Here is an 18551-nt window from a genome sequence, read left to right as displayed (position 1 = left end):
GCTATGGGAGTAATTTCTTTATGTGTAGTGTTCAAACCAAAATTAAAAAGATTATGAGTTCTCAATGAAATGCAAGTCTCTTCACAACTTTGAATTTGACAATAAATCTCATTTTACAATCTTAAGAGTATGTGAGATTTATTTATTTATTTATTTATTTATTTATTTATTTATTTATTTTTAGTATAGAATAGTTTATTCAGGGCATGGGGAGGGGCATTAAGAGGGTAGTAGGGCAGAGAGGGGAGGAGGGAGGGTGAGGGAGGGAAGGAAGGGGAGGAAGGGAGGAGGGGAGGGGAGGGGAAGAGAGAAGGAGAGAGAGGAGGAGAGGCCAGCCATGAGTACATGGAGAGAAGGTGGGGGGGATGGGGAGAGAGGGGACAAAGGGGGAAGAGGGGAAGAGCAGGAGCATATGTGAGATTCTTAAAAGTAAAATTCAAATAATTTTAAAAGCCTAAAAATAAGTAAAATATTAGCCTTTTATGAAATATGTTAAATTTTAGTACAAAAACCTCAGATCAACTGTATTGTATGTTACTTTTATTTGAGAAGCTATAGAATTGACATTAACTGTATCAGACACACACAAACACACACATACACACACACACACTTGAGAAAACCTGAGAAATTATATAAAAAATTTATCTAACCTCCATTAAAATACATATTATATTTTTAAAAACAAAATCCACTAGTGTCACCACCCCATAGATGGCTTCTATATATGTTATCTACTAAAATTCTCAAAGAATGTGAGAAGCTGGCCCACATTTCTTCAGCACAACTAAAACTCTTAAGTCCAAGGTAAAAAACAGAACACAGCACTGAAAATAAAGAGTTTTTTAAAGAAATCACCAAATTTGTATAAATAACACACAAAAATCTTGTTTTATTTTTGACACGACACTGTCTAAGATGGAGGAAAACACTTACTCACACTTTGAGAATACGTGTGCTCTCTCGTCCAGAGGTGGAGGCCTCGGGCCTCCTGGTATTCTTGAGGAGGGAACAGCCTGTGCTCCACAACCTCCCCGGCCCCCATCTGTCTGGGAGGCTCTGAGGAGGGACACCTCTCTCACAGCTGTAATGGCAGCCCTGGAAACCCCTCACACAGCCTCAGGCCATTTCCAACCCATTAGGCATCTTAAACAGCTTGCACACTTTACAAATTATTTATGGCTTATGCGTCAATTCAGTGTACAATGACAAATCTCAGGGATTGATGTCTCATTGGCAGTTAACAGTTCAAGGGAGGGAAGTATTTCTGGCATTCTTAATCTCAAAAATATAAAAGAATAATATTCATTATAGTCATAGAAAAAGTTGGAGACAGTTCTATTTAAAAACATATTTACCATAAACACAAGGAAAACAAATAAGAAAATAGATTGTGCTGTGACTTTGTAAGACTGTCCCCTTTCAAAATGCTTTAGGGTCAGGAAGATTTTCTATACAAATAAAACTAGACTTTTGTTCCTTTTGCTTTGAAAAAATATTTACAATGACATGGAACTGTATGACAGAGCAACATAGATGAGCAAGAAAGAAAGGGCATTTAATTTTCTGAGATTTTAATGTGTATCATGTAGTTATTATAGATCAGCTATGGAAAAATTAAAAAACATTAATAAACAGCAGCCCTCATGTAAATCACACGGATGCCAAAGTATGATACACACCACGTGGTAAAAACTGTACATGTGTGTCCTGTGCATCTCTTACACTGCAAAATTTACATTACAACTTTTTTCATTTCTCAAAGAGCTGAGCTGAAAACTGTCTATTTTCTTCTTTTGCCAGGGGAGACGCGATGACGCAGTGAGTGCCGTGCACCAGTTCACAGCATCCTGCCAGCCTTCTGCGGTGGGTTACAGATGGTACATAAAAATCCACAACGCTTCCAAAGTCTTGAGCAGACAGCATCACATTTTCTTCTGGCTAGCATCATGATAAGGGCCCGTGGACACGAGTCCATGGCCATGTGGCTACAGAGCTTTGCTCTGGTTCTGGAAGTCTACTTGGTCTCTGAGTAAAGGTCACCTCTTTCATGCAGCCATACTGTCCCGGATTTGATCCACCCGAAGGGAAAGGTCCCTGAAAGAGGGACGTTGGTTGACATTGTTGTTCCAGCATTCTGTCATGATCACATAAATCTGTAAAGTGAAAAAGTCAAACCAAAGTTAGAACGAACACAAGTATCATGTGAGTCAGAGGATGATATGAATTTGGAAATCTAAGTTAATTTGCCTGGGCCAATGATAATGCTATGGTTATGCCTTGAAATAACCATCTGTGTTTATTTCCAATAAAACAGAAAAAGAAAATGGATAATTACTGTAGATTAAAAAGGATTTGGATCAGAGAGATGGCTCAGTATAAACGGGACTAGCCTGGTATTGAGTCAGTCCCTGGGACCATGGGAGAGCCAGGTGCAAGAGCTCATCTCTAATTCCAGCACTCCTAAGACAACCAGAGGCAGAGACAAGAAAGTCACCAATGAAATCACGAGGAGCAACCAGTCTGGAGGGCTCAGTGAAGCAGCAGAAACAGAGAGACTACCTCAGCAAGGTAGAAGGCAAGAACCAACCCTGGCAGGTTTTCCTCTGATCCCAATGTGCACTGTGGTAGGTGCCTGTACTCACACCCCCCACCCCCACACACCCTCATACACACCAAGATACATTCACACATACACCCACTCCCACAATACACACATACCCACATACACATACCAAGACACACACTCACATATTCTCTCTCTCTCTCTCTCTCTCTCTCTCTCTCTCTCACACACACACACACACACACACACACCCACGTCACACACGCTCGAGCACATATCATGCATACACGAGAATAATGAATGAATGAATTGAAACTTGTCACCTCGTCTGGGCACCCTTCTGGTCTCGGCAGTCTTCCGTTGTTCTTCAGTAGCTCTATCAAATGGAATACGATCATCTGCCCTTGTTTATCATTGCCGATCATTCGCATAAATTCCTGAAATACAAACCCATTGTAAATGACTTGCTAAATAAACATATTACACTAACAAAACAAATGCAAATTAAGATAAAATAGATGCAACAATTTTTATATTAGTTTGGTAAAAGTTCGTTAAACATACAAAGAGAATACAGCAGGTAAGTTGGCCCTCCCCTGCTGTGAGTACAGAACTGTGCAGCTCTTCTTTTGAAACAACCAACAGTGATATACTAACTCAGCCTCTCACTCACAAGTACACTTTTCTTCTAAGGTGATAGCCAGAAACAAGGTACACATTAATGTATAAAAATGGTAAATGATTACCCAGAAATATGCAACTTTATATCAGAATGCTATTGGACAATTAAATCATACTGTAGTAAGTAACTACAAATAATTCTATTGTTATATTAAACAAAGCAATAGTTAACAGGGTAACTTCACAGGAAGATTATAAAGCTATATAAACAACTATATAAAACAATAGGTATTTCTTTGTAAAGTTTCACTTTTATACATAAAATAAGTCTGAAAGAAAATGTTACAATATTGAAATCGTTATTTATGAGTCATTTCATTAAAATGATTTATTTTTTCACAGGAAGAAACTGTAAAGTTACTTCCTAAAGTGTGTCTTAGGTTGTGAGTGCTTCCCAGAGTAGACGTACATACTCAATGTAATTTCAATGCCTAAGGTGTCTGAGGCCTGGTTCCTGGCAGTGCTGGAATGATGGGCTCTTCCCAGATCAATGCCAGTCTCCCCGGGGTTCTGGTTCCTGGGAGATTGAGCTGCTTCCCAGTCAGGAATGCTGGTCTCCTGGTTCTCAGCTCAGGCCTCGCCTTGTGATCTGTTTTTGCAGGTAGTTCTCTTTCTGCTTATCTGCCATGTTGTAATGAACCCAAAGGGTCCTTGGCTTGATACTAGAGTTTCGATCTCCACAACTGGGAGTTTTCTTTGTGAATGACTCAGTAGCATGTACTTACTGAGTCACAGACAATGGACATGAGAGTGCAATGCATTTAGTAAGTTTGTGGTTATTTTGTTGGGTATTGTTGAATACTGTCCCCAGATAAATAATAAGGGGCTCTAAAAAAAAATGGGTTATTCATCTGTGGGTAAAACTTCTTTTGCTTTAAACAGAAGTTAAGCAATAGGAGAGGGCTCGGGGAATAAAGCAATTAAAAAGCACACTGACCACAGGTGGGCTTTTGCTCTTCTCGATATACGTGAAAAGTTCGTACAGAACCACACCAAAGCTCCACACATCTGAGGCCACAGAAAACTTGCTCTCTGTCAAGGATTCGGGAGCATACCTGCAATATTGGAAATCATTTAGACGAGTTACTTCATGTAATGACACTGAAGGAGAAAACAAACAAATGAGAAGACACCAAGGGACAAGGAACGAAGGCGGCATCTGCTCCACCCCCTCCCCCCCCCCTCCCGGTTGGCCTTGCTATGCTGTTCTTTCCAGTCATGAGAGACAGCTATGCATCTGACACATGTTGAGTAGTGAGTCGTCCTGACACATCAGAAACCTGGGCCTGAGATCGTCCGACACATTAAAAACCTAAGCACATTCATGTTGTGTTGGCGTGAAATGACAAGGTGTTCTAAGAACTGAAATGTGAGATATTCTTCCTTAAGTCATTCTTTTAAATAAATCCAGATTAAAAATTGGGGGAGAAATGTAGCTTTTGCCAAAAACGTAACTTGGAGTCTTAAGAATCAGGAGGGAGGGGCTGAAGAGATGGCTCAGGGTTTAAGAGCACTGGCTGCTCTGCCAGAGGTCCTGAGTTCAAATCCTGACACCTACATGGTGGCTCCCAGCCATCTGTAACCACAGTACTATGGGATCTGATGCCCTCTTCTGGTGTGTAAATATACACACAAACGCCTATGCATATAAAGTTCATGAATAAATACATCTAAAAAATCACAGGGGATGATTATGAAAGAAAATACGGAAAATACAAAGCCACAGGAAAATGGTATCCAAGCCCTGGGGGGTGGGCAGTGGACCATGACTATTATTGTTCCTCGGTTAAGCATGTCTTCATTATAGAAATACCTTCAGAGCCTATCTGACTGCTAGACTGAAAACATGTGACTGAAACTGAAACTCTGTGAGTTCAAGACCATCGTGGTCTACAGAGCAAGTTCTAGGACAGCCAGAGAAACCCTGTCTCCAAAAACCAAGTATGTGTGTGTATGTATGTTTGTATGTGTGTGTGTGTGTGTGTGTATGTATGTATGTATATATATATATATATGAGCATATATGTATGTATATATGTGTGTGAACAACATTATTTAATCTTTAACCTTTTCTTCAAAATCCTATTCAAGTTTTACTTGCACAAGTCCTTCCATAAGTAGTCAACATCAGTAGTCGTCTGCTCAGTGCACATCTGGACTTAGCTTGCACTGTACGAACATGTAAGGGGCGTGATCTGTGTGCTTAGCTTTGCTTCTATCAGCAAACTGTAATCTCCATAAGACAGTGCCATTCTCCTACATGCAAAGTGCGCTTCTCCCTCCGGTGTACCCAGCTGGCTCAAATTCACGAGCCTCAGCCTCCCGAGTACTGGGATTCCAGCCATGCTGTTCTTACGGTTTTGGTTTTTAGTTTTAGGTTTTATTGTTGCTTTTGTCTGTTTTGTTTTGTTTTTAGCAAAGCACTCTTGCCAACACCAAGGGTATAACTTTGACTATACAATAAATGGAATCACAACCTACCCGCCCAAGAAAGGATTCTTAGGAATTTTTTAAATAGTTTACATTTTATGTATTTATGCATACATGTGTTTATTTGTGCATGTGTGGAGGTCAGAGACAACCCATGGGTTTATGTTTTCCCCTTCCACCATGCAGACAGACCGTGGGGAACCTGACTCAGGCCTGCTGTTGGCCCAGCAATTATTTTTAACTCTCCTGTTGCTGTGTGCAATGACCACCATTCTTTTCAGAATGTCTCCTGGCTTTCTCTTACTCCATGATTACAAGCCTAGGCCAGAGCCTATGACTACTGCAGAGAAACAAGAGATGATGGTGAGAACACCAGCCTTCCCGTAGGTTCGAATCTCTGCTTCAACAACTGTTTTCAAATATTGAAGTAGAAGTATTCTTCCTCGAGCTCTTAGTACCAATCCCTAAAACGTGTTGGGTCATGCCAAGAGACTAAAATAAAACAACATCTAGAGTAATTAAATTATTAAAGAGGACAAATATTTATTTTTAAATAATATCAAGCTTTTTTTTTTAAGCTATGACTAACTTCTATAGATAAAAACTACATGTGATTCCTTTCATATCTAGAGTTTGTTTGCTAGGGTTTGACTGTGTTTTCTCCAAAATTCAGGTGTTAAATTTAATGGCCAGTGTAGGATAAGAATGAGGGAATGAGGCCATGGGGATCCTGGCTGGAGAGTGAGAGTAAAGTACTCCAGAACAGGCTGCCTGACTCCTGCCCTCCCACCTTCCTCCATGAAGAACAGTGATGACGTGCAATGACTTGGTGAACAATGTATTTAAATGGAGGAGCTTAGGAGGCCCGTCCCTCCATGACATTTATATTCAGTTCTTAATTCCAAATAGCTGAGACAGATTTTTAAGTCCAAACCCTCAGCTATGCTCTTATTATCAAAGCCTAATCAAATTCCCTGGGTCATCATAGAAACAACCGACCTAGTCCAGAACAGGAGCTAGCTGGAAATGAGGGTGAGGCAAAGAGTAAACGTGACTGGATATACCCCATGAGTGTATGAAACATGTCGTGACTGCGGTTACTATGTATAATTCATGCTAATAAAATGTTTAAATAAGTAAAACAAGTTATAATGTTCCAGACAATTTTAATTAAAGATCAAAAACTACTTCTAATGCCTAAATGCCATGAATGCAGTATCTAACTAATGCCAGGTTATAACATTATCGTGGTCTGGAAAGATTGGAAGTGTAAATGCTAAGATCAGACTGAGTCTGAACCCCAATGCTGCAGCTGATTAAAAAGACACCTTGGGCAAGCTTACATTGAGCTTACATTTACAATGAGTTCCCTCCTGCTGGAATAGAGCTACAGCCTTGACAGAAATGCTTGAGATCAGAAGTCCTTCTGGTTTCAGATCTAGAACATTTTCTCACATAAATGTCTGTCAGTGAAACTTCCTTACTCCAAATGTGAGGCTCTGAAAATCGTGTCAGCGCCTGAGATGTCTTACGCTTCAGTGCCTCTCGATTTTGGTTTTCAGGTGAAGACTGTTGCATTTCTAATAACCCCAGGAATATACATTTTCCATGGGTTGTGATAAGGATTCCTGAGAGCCAGAGAAATGGCTCAGCAGCTGAGAACACACACTGCTCTTCCAGAGGACCCAGTTCAATTCCAAACACCCCTGCCCGGTGGCTTACACCCGCCTGTTTCTTTAAAAAGGATTGAGTTAATGAGATGCATTCTTTTAGCTCAGTGCAAAGCATACGATAAATACTGCTACTGTTTAGGAAAGTGTTGAACTGAACATTGTTACATTTTATATATTAAGTCACAGTAAAAATAAAGTTTGGAGCAAGTTCTCCAAAATTTCACTTCATTATGCTAAAAGCATGCCATACTCACCAGAATATGGGACTTTCACCTGGTTCCTTTACTTTGTAGTATTCTTTGTCCTGTGGCAAGACTTTGGTTAATCCAAAATCTCCTATTTTAACTCTGTTCTCATTTTCTACCAATATATTCCTTGTTGCCAGATCCCGGTGGATATACCTTTTTGTACCAAGATACTCCATGCCCTATGGACAAAAAACATATTTTTCTTTCAGTAGTTGTATGAGCATAATTTATATGGCTGTACTCCTACAAGTTCTCATCATTATTAAGAATACGTTTGTATGACTTGAGTTAGTTCGCTACGTTTACTTCATCTACAAGAGACATCTGGGATGCTGGGTACCTTGCATATCTGGGATGTATACTGCAGAAGTTTTTTGTGATCTATCCGTTCTTTATGTTTTTGGAGATAGTCTCGTAAACTTCCATACGGCAAATATTCCATAATTAATCTTAGGTTGCGCCGACCTTTTAACATAAAAAAGGAACACAACGTTTTACTGTCCTGTATTTTATTGATTAAATATTAGGAAAAACCTACATGTAGTTCTTCTCTCTTCTTTTCTCTTCTCTGCCCTCTTGCCCTCTTGCCCTCTGTCCCTTCTCTCCCCATTCCCCTCCCCCTTCCCTCCCGTGCTCATGGCCCCAGCCTTTACTTTTCCCCTCTTCTACTCTTCTTCTCTCATTAAACCTCTCCATGTGGGAAAAAAACCTACATGTAAATGATTTAAGTATATACGAAATCTGGGTTCATGATGATAAAAGTTTATCATAAATTAAAAGTGATAAAATAGTTAAGAATATAGGTTTTTAATCCAAAAATTTTAAAGAAGCTTTATAAATATTCTTAAACCTTCTTTAATTATTTGTACAAATCAAAATAATTTGCTAATGAATTTTTCCATTATAACAAGTATCTAATACAAAAAGATTTTGATAGATTATATAAGGAAATTAATTTTGTTAAAAAAGTGTTAACCCTTCTTTCCTAAGGAAGTAGTGAGAAGGAAGATTAACGAACCATTCTGATGTAGTTACAGGCCCAGATCTCCCCACACAATCTCTAAGCGTCTCTCTCTGGGCACTGACAAATCTAAACCTGGATGACAAAGGCCTGCTGTGAGGTTCAGGCAGGTCTGAATGGCACATACCAGCACTGTAGCACACTCCCTTGTACTTCACGATGTTGTCATGCTGCAAGGATTTCAGGATTTCAATTTCCCTTTCAAAGTCTCGGAGATGCTCTTCCGTGCTGTGCTGGAGCTTCTTAACAGCTACCACCTCTCCAGTGTTGTCCTGCAGCGGGTCATAGCGGCACATCTCCACACTCCCAAAGTTACCCTAAACACCAGGAGACATTAGGATGGAAACCGAATGTTTCCAAGGCAACTTAACATTAATTCCTAAATATGCAGAAAACGCTGGCAGCTAGAATTAGTAGAAAGAATTCTCAGCTTACGTTAGGCAACCTTTGGAGCAAGAAATGGAAGTATTATTTTAAAAACCTGGGTAGTATACCTATAAACAACTTCCTTGAGATGAATACCACACATTGGAAAGATAGTTAAACATGTGGTGAGCACTGGTTATTAAAGACAAATCAAGGTTCCCTGGAGCTATGGTAAGTTTCAATAACTGACTTCAGTAACGTTTTTCTATCTCACTGCACCTTGACATTGCTGTCAGTGAATGAGGACTGCAATGGCCTGAGTATGTGTGACCCACAGATTTACACAATGGAGGCCTAATCCCTAATGTCTTATTCAGTGTCTTATACAGAGTGATAAAGGTTAAATGGTCACAAAGATGGCACCATTATAACAAGAATAACTCCAGAACTTTCCCTCTCTGAATGGCTATATCCTCCAAATAGTCTCCTTTTATAGAAAAAGGAACAACAGTCAATTATTAACATAGTTTGGCTAACTTTTTATATAACCCTCAGGAAAGCTCAATTGAAACTTCTAATTTAGGTAAAGGTCTCAGTGAGGTGCCAACATCCAATTCATGCTGAGATATGGTATAGACCCCTGTAAACAAACAAGGACGAGAGCTTGTCACTGCCACTGGGCCTGCTAAGCACCGTGGCTTTCCTCATCTTGTCACACAGTATGGACTGTATAATACAGGCTACCTATGAGCGTGCAGCCTTTCATGGAACCTCTGCTGATGACCATGGTAACTCAAGGTCCTACGCTGTAAGCGGTGACATAATGTCTCCCACAATGAGGCTGGAAAGCAAAGAGAACAGCATTTGTTCCCTTCCCTCTCACACTAACTAACTCTGATCTACTAACTCCTTCCAAGTGAGAGACGCAGAACCCCTCAGTTCGGGAAGTGCTCCTTAGTGGAGTGTGTGCTGCATGCTCAAGAGCCTGAGGCGTTCTTCAGTAAAGTGTTATTTAACAGACAATGTCTCTAATAGTCAGCAATTAAACTTTTTTCTCTACAAATACCTCTTAAATTTTTTGTGAAAAGTGTATTTATTAGTAACTCTAGTCCAAAGCCTTTTTGTTTCCAAAAAAAGGATGTCTGGTTATATTCTTTCTGAAAACTTATGACAGTCTACCTTGCCAAGTTGCTGTAGAAATTTCAAGTGTCTCTCTTCAAACTGTGTAGGGTCCCTGTCTTCAAAAGCACCAGAAAATCCTAGGGCACCTATTCTCATGTTGGGTAGCATGTCATTTTCTGTCAGCAGTTCATAATCTGTAGAAATAAAGAATGACACTATATTAAATTGGCAAATACATTCTCTGGGTAAAACTGATATCCAAGCTAAGAAGCAGAATGAGTTAAGAATACTAACTAACACAGGGAGACACAAACTCACTTAGATTACACTGATAGGGGGCTTTACCCAGACTTTCAAGATATATTTTTTAAAAGGTAAAATACTATTTTCCAAAACAGGCAGTTTCAGTCTTCACAAAGTAAGGTTCTACTCAACTCATGTAGTGAGAGAGGTAAATCCTGCTGGCTAGCTGTGGGGCAGGCATGCATTTACCTCAGCACTCCAGAGGTAGGACAGACAAAAATAAACCTATCTCGTGTTCACACGAATAAGTCAATTACAAAATAGATGGGAACTAGAAAACCCAAAGGGGGCCTTGTTAAAAACTCCACATAGCTGAGTAACGAATGTGATCAGATAAACATGCTTCTCATTAACTGAACATGCAACAAATTCCAAAACTCCTGTTTTAGACATAGATAATAAATTTGGTGGTTAAGTTTTCTTGTTCATAAAATAAACAAGCTAATAAAGTTTAAAAACATCTTTTTAAAAAATAAAAATTGCCCAGTCAAGTAGGACATATATGCAGCACGATATCAAAGACCACCTCAGATGGAAGGAACTACAAAGTTAGAAGCTATCCAATGGAAGCCACTGAGGACGAAGTCAGTGAGCAGGGATGGCCCCCAGTCCTCACCTGGAGTAAACAGGCTGTTCAGATCACGGATGACAGCTCTGAAGGCAGGCCTGAAGTCTGGCTCATAATCCATGCAAGTATTTATAAGGTTTGCCAACTCTGTCCACTTGGGTGCTGGGAGCTGGTGCTTATCTTCATAGAACTGCAGCTTCTACAATTAAGGGCCAAGACAAATTAAGGTAAAACAAATCCCACACTGCTGTCACCCGCTTTCTTCTTACAATTAGGAGGGCTAGGGAATGTCACACCCTGTGGAGGGAGGAGCCTCCCCCTCAGCCATATGACTTACTCTTTGAGAGTCCAGAGCACTCAGAGGCTTGTCTCCTCCACTGCAGATCTCCCACAGAGTGGTGCCAAAGCTCCACTTGTCTGTTGCCAAAGTTAGATTTTTAGGGTTTTCAATGCACTCAGGTGGTACCCATGGTATTCTCTCCTGAAGAACTTTTAAACAACAGGACAGACTATTGTTAAATAAGCTCCACAAACCATTGTTTTATATGTGAAGGGTTTCAGACTTATTTGAATAACCAAGTCTTTCGTGGTTATACAGGATCGGCTCACGTTTTCCAAGCCTAAGAGCTGGCCGAACCTTTAATTCTACTTCAGTGTCTCAGCTTTAACAATTCAGATCCACAAAGACTGAGGAAGTTTCTCACAGGGACATATTTTTAACAGTGTTGTTAGAATTAGTATCATGTGTAATAATTTTAGATCAACTAAACTTCTTTCCATTAAACCAAAGTATCTCACCGGGCACACTGTTCCCACCATCTTCCCATTAGCCATCTCTCTACCACAGAAGGAAACATACAAAATCTGTCTTAAGATTTACTCTCAACGTTCATGATATACCTATAGAGAACACATATATATATATATATGTATATATATATATACACATACACACACGTGTATGTGTATATATATGTATGTATGTATGTGTGTGTGTATATATATATGTATGTATATGATGAGCATCTATCATACAATGTCACGTCATCGATAGGTTTTAACAACTCAGCAGCAGAAGTCAGTACGTAAGGCCCAACAGCATTACAGCAGACAAATCAGTAAATTATACAGTCTCCATACGGAATTGGCAGACTGGGTAATGTTCAAATCATGGAATTTCCCAAATAAAGTTTCAGCAGTCCTTAACTGCAAAGAAAGTACCTAAGGAAGGAAGAAGCAGTACAAACCTCCCTGCTGGGACTCTGATAAAGAGAAAGAGATAAGAAAATGAGGATAATGTTCTACCTCTCGGTAAAGCACTATGGATATTTTTCTACACACCAAGGAGGTTAAAAAGTTCATTAGTTGGGTTGGGGATTTAGCTCAGTGGTAGAGCGCTTGCCTAGCAAGCGCAAGGACCTAAGTTCGGTTCCCAGCTCCGAAAAAAAAGAAAAAAAAAAGTTCATTAGTTCCTGTCTTTTTTACCATGTAATTGTTTTCTATATAACTTCTCATTCCAAAAGGTAAATTTCCTCAAATGCAGATCTAAAATCCCTGTGAGGTTTTCCTTTCTACACTACTGTCCTGTTATCGGTATCCTTACCTTGGAGTCAGCTATCAAAGTTAAGTATCATTGGTGAAACCAGAATATTGTATACCAATGCACAAAATTTGATTAATATGGATTCTTAATTTAGAAGATTCAGGTAGAAAATTAGTCAAAATACAGCCAGCACTGTGGCTTACGTGGATAAAGGTGCTTGCAGCTAAGCTCAGGAACTGAAGTTCAACCCTGAGGCCGCATGTAGAAAAGAGGACCAGCTGCCAGTGTCAGCTTCTGACTTCACACCGGTGCTGCGCCTCAGCACGCCTCCTCCCATACACACATATACACAAAAGAATAACCTCACTGTATGGTAGCATGCGTTTACCGAAGGAGAAATGAACAGTCACAGTTTAATCGTAACAGTCTAAATTACTAAAAGTAGAGGCCTAATGCCATTAGTAAGCAAGAACAGTAAACTAGAATTAGAGGGAAATTAACATGACGTTCACGGTAGCACCCAAACAACATTTAAGAATGGGAATGCAGTCGATCAGAACTTACTGTCCTTTGGTAGAACTGTGATGCTAATCCCAGGATCACTAAGTTTGATGAAAGGTGGATTCCCTGTTTTCCTGTCTTCTTCTCTGATAAGCAGGATATTTTTGGCACACACATTCCCATGAATAAGGGATTTTTCTTCCTATTTAAGTTAAATACACATGTATTAAATATTAATATGCAAATATGTGTGCACGTAATATGCCTAAAGCCAGAATGCAGATGTAAAGAGGAAAGAACAGCACGGATAATAGTAACGTGGAGCACACTTGGGACAGTCAGAAGGAAGTCTATGGTTTCTCTAGCTGGTGCACAGTCTATGCCCACGATGAAGGGAGCGTACTTTTCAGAGGAGACTCCACATGATAAGCACTTCTAGGTGAGAGCGGACATCAGGAGAGTTTCCACTTCAATAAACGTGCACCTACAACTGCAGGCACTCTGGCCTTCTGTGCTGGTCTATACCACTTCCTCACTGCACGCTGTTCAGTGCCTGCAAACACCGCGGCCTACTGTCTGCTATTGCAGCAGCACAGTACGTGTCTATAAATCTGTGGTTTAGGTGATATAAACTATGATGTCTAAGGTAGTTGCAGGAGGCTGTTGGAGGCAGCACTGCCTTTAAAGCTGATCCCTCCATGTGCATAGCCACACCTTTCAGCCCTAAGTGAAAGACTTCGCACCCATTCCTGGACCTTGTCCTCATGGCCAGCTTAAAATAACTACGGTGCTTCCACAGAACAAAACGGGGTGTTAGTTTGTTAAAAAGAATACAGAAATCACTTACGAGGAAGTGCATGGCCCATGCCAACTGTTTGGCCACTCCAAGTTTCCATAGTATATTTATGGAATTTTTGTTTTTTTTCAGGTATGTATCCAGGGATCCAAATTTTACAAACTCTTGAACCAAAATGTCTGCATTAAAATATAAATAATGTTAAAGCTCAAGTATACATCCAATTAAAGATGTGTGATTTGAAATTTCAAAGTGCTTAGGTTATTTGTGGATACAATAGGTAAATAAATTAAATTAAGCAAACTGTGCTAACTTAAAACAATGCATACCTGACATACTTTTATATATAACACCGTGTTAATTATAGAGTGCAAACATGCCTACTGCAGCATAACTGGGGACCTGCCTAGCGCCAATGCTCAGTCACTCCACTGAGCTTCCTTAATAATTCAGCCTATCATTCGTATGCTGTTTTCCTAACTCCCAGTAAGTTTGTCCTGAAGGACCAGTTGCTCAGTGTTAGTCACCCATCACCTGAACTGTTATGTGCACACAAAAGCTTGCATCGGTTTACTCTAATCCTTATCCATCACTTGGCCATTATAATAAGACAAGCTAATTCTACTCTACATTTTACTTTAAATACCACTTTGCTTTTTTACAAGATCTAACTGAACAGTCCCACAATGCTTTCCGGTTCAACAACATCTGTAATTCCGTGGTTTTACTGATACCTATTGTAGTCCTAAAAATAAGGATTCTGAGACAGGTATGACATTAACAACACCAACAACAGCAACAGCAACAACAACAGCAGCAACAAAAAGCGGGTGGTTTTACTTACTCTCCTCTCCACAGACACATACTCCATAATTCAAAACCAAATGCTTGTGAGAAAGCTGACTCATCATGCTTGCTGCTTCAAAGAAAGACTAAAGGGGGAAAGGGGAAAACAAGAAATGTGAAGGGATTTCTGTTCATGACGTCTGTAAGGGTGTAAAATTAAAAAAGATGCCCTCTGACTTGAAAGAAATAGCGTCTGTGCTACTCTCGGTTGGACAACAGGATGTTTTTAGTACGGTGCCTTTCAAGCTTATTGTTACGTAGGTGAAACTGTGGAGGACTCTCCACTGAACTTGAAGGCTCCATGCAAAGAAAGTAGCCTCCGTATATGTAGAGATTTAATAGTACCTATAACCCAACGCTGAAAGCAGTTAGTGTATTAATGTTAGTTTTAAAATCCTATCCGTGTTAGGCCAGGATGATGGCTCAGTGGTTAAGAACACTGCTTGCTCTTCCAGAGGACCTGGGTTTGGCTCCTGGCACCCAGTGGGTCATTAACCACTGCTTGTAATCCAAGCTCCTATACCCTCTTCTGACTTCTACAGACATGCATACATGCAAAACAACCATGTACACAGAAGTAAATAACTAAAAAGTAAAAAAAAGAAATAACTAAATAGACCCTGAAGATAAATTTTACAGAAAAAATAAAATTCAAATATTCTGTAGTCTCCTCATCATGCAGTCATAGATGCTCCTTTTTAACAAAAATGACAATTTTGAAGAACTCTAGGAGCTGATGAAGGAGCTCTGGCATCCAGAAGGAAGCAACACGGGCCAGTCAGTTTCCACCCTGTGTATTCCCATCCGCCTCTTTCTTCCGCAACCATTTTTGTTTAATACACAATGTCATAGGCAGGCCAGCTTATCCCTGCTCTGCACAAAGTATTTTTCCTCACTCTTTTTTTTTACTTTTTTTCTCTTAAAGAGCCTGGTCTGCTTTGCTCTGCAGGTGTGTCCCTCAGCCTCCTGGGACACAGACCTTTTCTTTATCATTTTATCTTTCTTTCAGTCTGCTCTTTGCCTAGCATGCTCTCCCCTCCTTTGCTATTTCTCATCCCACTCCCAAACTCCTCCTGTCCCACTCGTCTTAAGGTGGCTTTTTTTTCACGTTCTTCCCATCTGTGCTCATAATAACTAACTGTCCCTTTCCTTTACTTCTTAAGGCTAGTGCTTTCGGGAGATGGCTTTACAGACTAACACTCTGTACTCACTGTGGGTCCATTTCTGCACAGTGACTGGGGCTGAGGATAATACTCTACATACAGAAGACACTGGGAACAGAGTCAGTGGGATGGGGGAATAAAGACACGCAGTGCTGATCTCCAGCACACACGCACATAAGCCCCACACATAAGCCCTTAAAGTAGAGCTTCCACGTGACCCAGCTACACTGCAGCTAAGCACAGACTTTACCAAAGGACCGTGTATCCCATTACAGAGACACCTACACACCCATGCACATTGCTGCTGTATCCATTACAGCAAGGAAATGGAACCGGCCTCAAGGCCCGCCAACTGATGAACAGATAATGAAAATACATATGCACAATGACATAGCATTTAGTCATAAAGAAAAGAAAAAATTATTAAGTTTGAAAGAAAATTGGTGGAACTGGAAAAACAGTATTAAGGGAGGTAACTCAGTTTGGCTCAAAAGATAAATTTTACATGATCTTTTTCATATGAATCCTACCTTCTAATTTTTACGCATGTGAATGTACATACATGAATAGAATCCAAATACAAGCAAAGAGCTTGAGAGGGAAGAGGGGGTAACAGAATGTGTAGATATAAAAGCAGAAGGGAAGGCTAGAGATAAAAAAAAAAAAATTGAAGGATGGAGGAGGGGAGAGACAGAAGGGAGGGGGCACTTAAGAAAAATTCATGTGTGAAAATCTCTAAGTAAATCAAATATCTATAAACTAACAAAAAATAAAATATAAACCACAGGAGTTTGAACAGAGGGATCTTGATGTATAGATAAAGCTGTTCCCAGAAGCCACAGGATGCTAAGTGGTAATCCTAGCTCCAGAGGTGGGCTACCTCCCTCCTAAGGCTGGCCAATGAGGCCTCAGGCCCTCAGGACAATACATACAATCCCCACGGCTACTGGCTGGGCACCAGGCTATGCTCTAATCGCCTAGTGCTGAAGATGCCACACTTCTGAGTCTTAGGACAGAAATAAATCACGCCAGATTTGGGCTGGAAGCTTCCCCCCTGCTGGCCAGCCCTCACAGTGTAGCTGCTAGGCCAAAACTATCACAAACAGCCTTCTTACTCAACTATGGCTCCTGTATGCAAAAACACCAATCAGTCAGACAAGATGCCCCTAGCTCATCAAAGTGCTGAGAATACGTGACTCACATTCTCAGCCATGAAGAACATCTCTGTCACCCACTCTGATCGTCTGACTAAGGAATGCTCCCACATGGTTACGTGTCTAACAGCTTCTAGTTGATGGAGCTGAGGGGAGGACTGTGGGAGCTTTGGGAGATAGAGCCTTGCTAGAGGAAGTAGTTCACTGAGGAGTCTTTGAGGGCTACCATCGCTTCACACTTCAGTTCTCATTGTTCCTCCTCCTGTCACCAGGTCAGGCCTGCTCTGCTATGGTGGACTCTTACCCTTTGGAACTGCAGGTGAAGATGAAGCCCTTTATACTTTGCTTCTGGTCGCAGTGTCCATCATCACAGCAGTGGGAAAGTAAATACCATGTCTACAAGGACCCAGCGGGGGAAACTGTGTGCTACAGGGGAAGGGCGGTGTGCAGCGCTCACTGCTGGCCTCACGTGGCGTCTCACTCTGAACACAAAGCAGTTGTGCTTACCTGGCCAGGTGTACACAGATGAGGCCTCTCAATACTCTCTCAGGGAGGGAGGAGGAGCTCATGGGACCTACCACTGCCTAAGGATTTTACTGCTTGATAGGGTATGGAGACATATTTTGTTAGTGGTAAAGTGAGTACATTCGTGTAAATAAACCTTCATCCACACTCATGTAAGCAACCCTAATAAAGCACATTAGGTCAAAGACGAAACAGTCGACCAGAGGTCAGCAGAAAGAGGACCACTGCGAGGGGGACATGAGAAAGCAATAGACTAAATGCCTGAAATATATCCTGTGTGTTCAAGTATTTCATAGTGAAACCTATCTCATTCACAATTAATATATATAAGAGCATACGATTTTATAATCTTGAAGTCACACACATGCATTTGTGCTTATGAATACACACACATAGTATAAAAAGATACGTGAGGAACCCAGCAGACATACACACCTCTGAATAGTTTCTATGTGCTTTATCTAGGACTTTCAAAAGAACTTCGGTTTCGTGCAGCTGACCATAATCTCCAACTTCTCTTCTTACACCTTTAAATATTTTTGTAAAAGTGCCTTGGCCAAGGCTTTCATTCTTTAAAAGAAAAAAGGTGAGTGAGAGGTGAATAAAGGCAGATGAAGTAAAGAAACTAGAAAATGAAAATACATCCTGTTTTTAAAATGGTAAACATTTGTTATGAACTGAACCTAAACTTGAGGTTTGAGATTAATTCTCTGCCCTTCTTCCTTTAATAATATTTAAAAACAAAAACAAGGAATAATGAAGGAAGCATATTTCACTCGTGCTTTCATATCTCCTGCAATGGCTACAATTACTGTGCTCAGAAAAGAGTCGGTGTTTGCCTGAATGTGTTTACAAATGATCCCTCTTAGGCTTTCCTCCTAGCACAACACAAAGGCAGAGCAGTGCGGTGTGTGGAGGGAGGAAACCTGACTGCTTTCCACTCCCCAGCTGCCCTTCTGGAGGCTGCTGAGTCCCTCTGTGCTTCTGTTACCTGGGTGTTCTCACCCATGCCCCTCCCTCTCCCACTTCTCTTTCTTTTCCCTAT

The 18551-nt window shown here is 40.6% G+C and overlaps 1 protein-coding gene across 2 annotated transcripts in view; it reads right to left on the bottom strand.

The window, feature by feature from the left end:
- Positions 1–862: 862 nt before the first annotated feature.
- Positions 863–18551, bottom strand: part of Jak2 (Janus kinase 2) — a 59865-nt gene continuing 42176 nt past the window's right edge. The window contains exons 7-19 of one of the 2 annotated variants that reach the window (XM_039097313.2): positions 17942–18076; positions 14663–14750; positions 13870–13997; positions 13086–13224; positions 11316–11467; positions 11027–11177; positions 10165–10301; positions 8747–8936; positions 7939–8063; positions 7605–7777; positions 4185–4302; positions 2890–3003; positions 863–2156 (exon numbers count right to left, since the gene is read on the bottom strand). In XM_039097313.2, coding sequence (XP_038953241.1) covers positions 2049–2156; positions 2890–3003; positions 4185–4302; positions 7605–7777; positions 7939–8063; positions 8747–8936; positions 10165–10301; positions 11027–11177; positions 11316–11467; positions 13086–13224; positions 13870–13997; positions 14663–14750; positions 17942–18076 — 1758 coding nt within the window. In that variant the 3' untranslated portion in view covers positions 863–2048. 2 annotated transcript variants of the gene reach the window in all.

This window comes from Rattus norvegicus, chromosome 1 (genome assembly GCF_036323735.1).
Source record: "Rattus norvegicus strain BN/NHsdMcwi chromosome 1, GRCr8, whole genome shotgun sequence".
NCBI lineage: Eukaryota > Metazoa > Chordata > Mammalia > Rodentia > Muridae > Rattus > Rattus norvegicus.
Note: the sequence above shows the minus strand (reverse complement) of the source record. Positions and strands in the feature narration are given on the sequence as shown.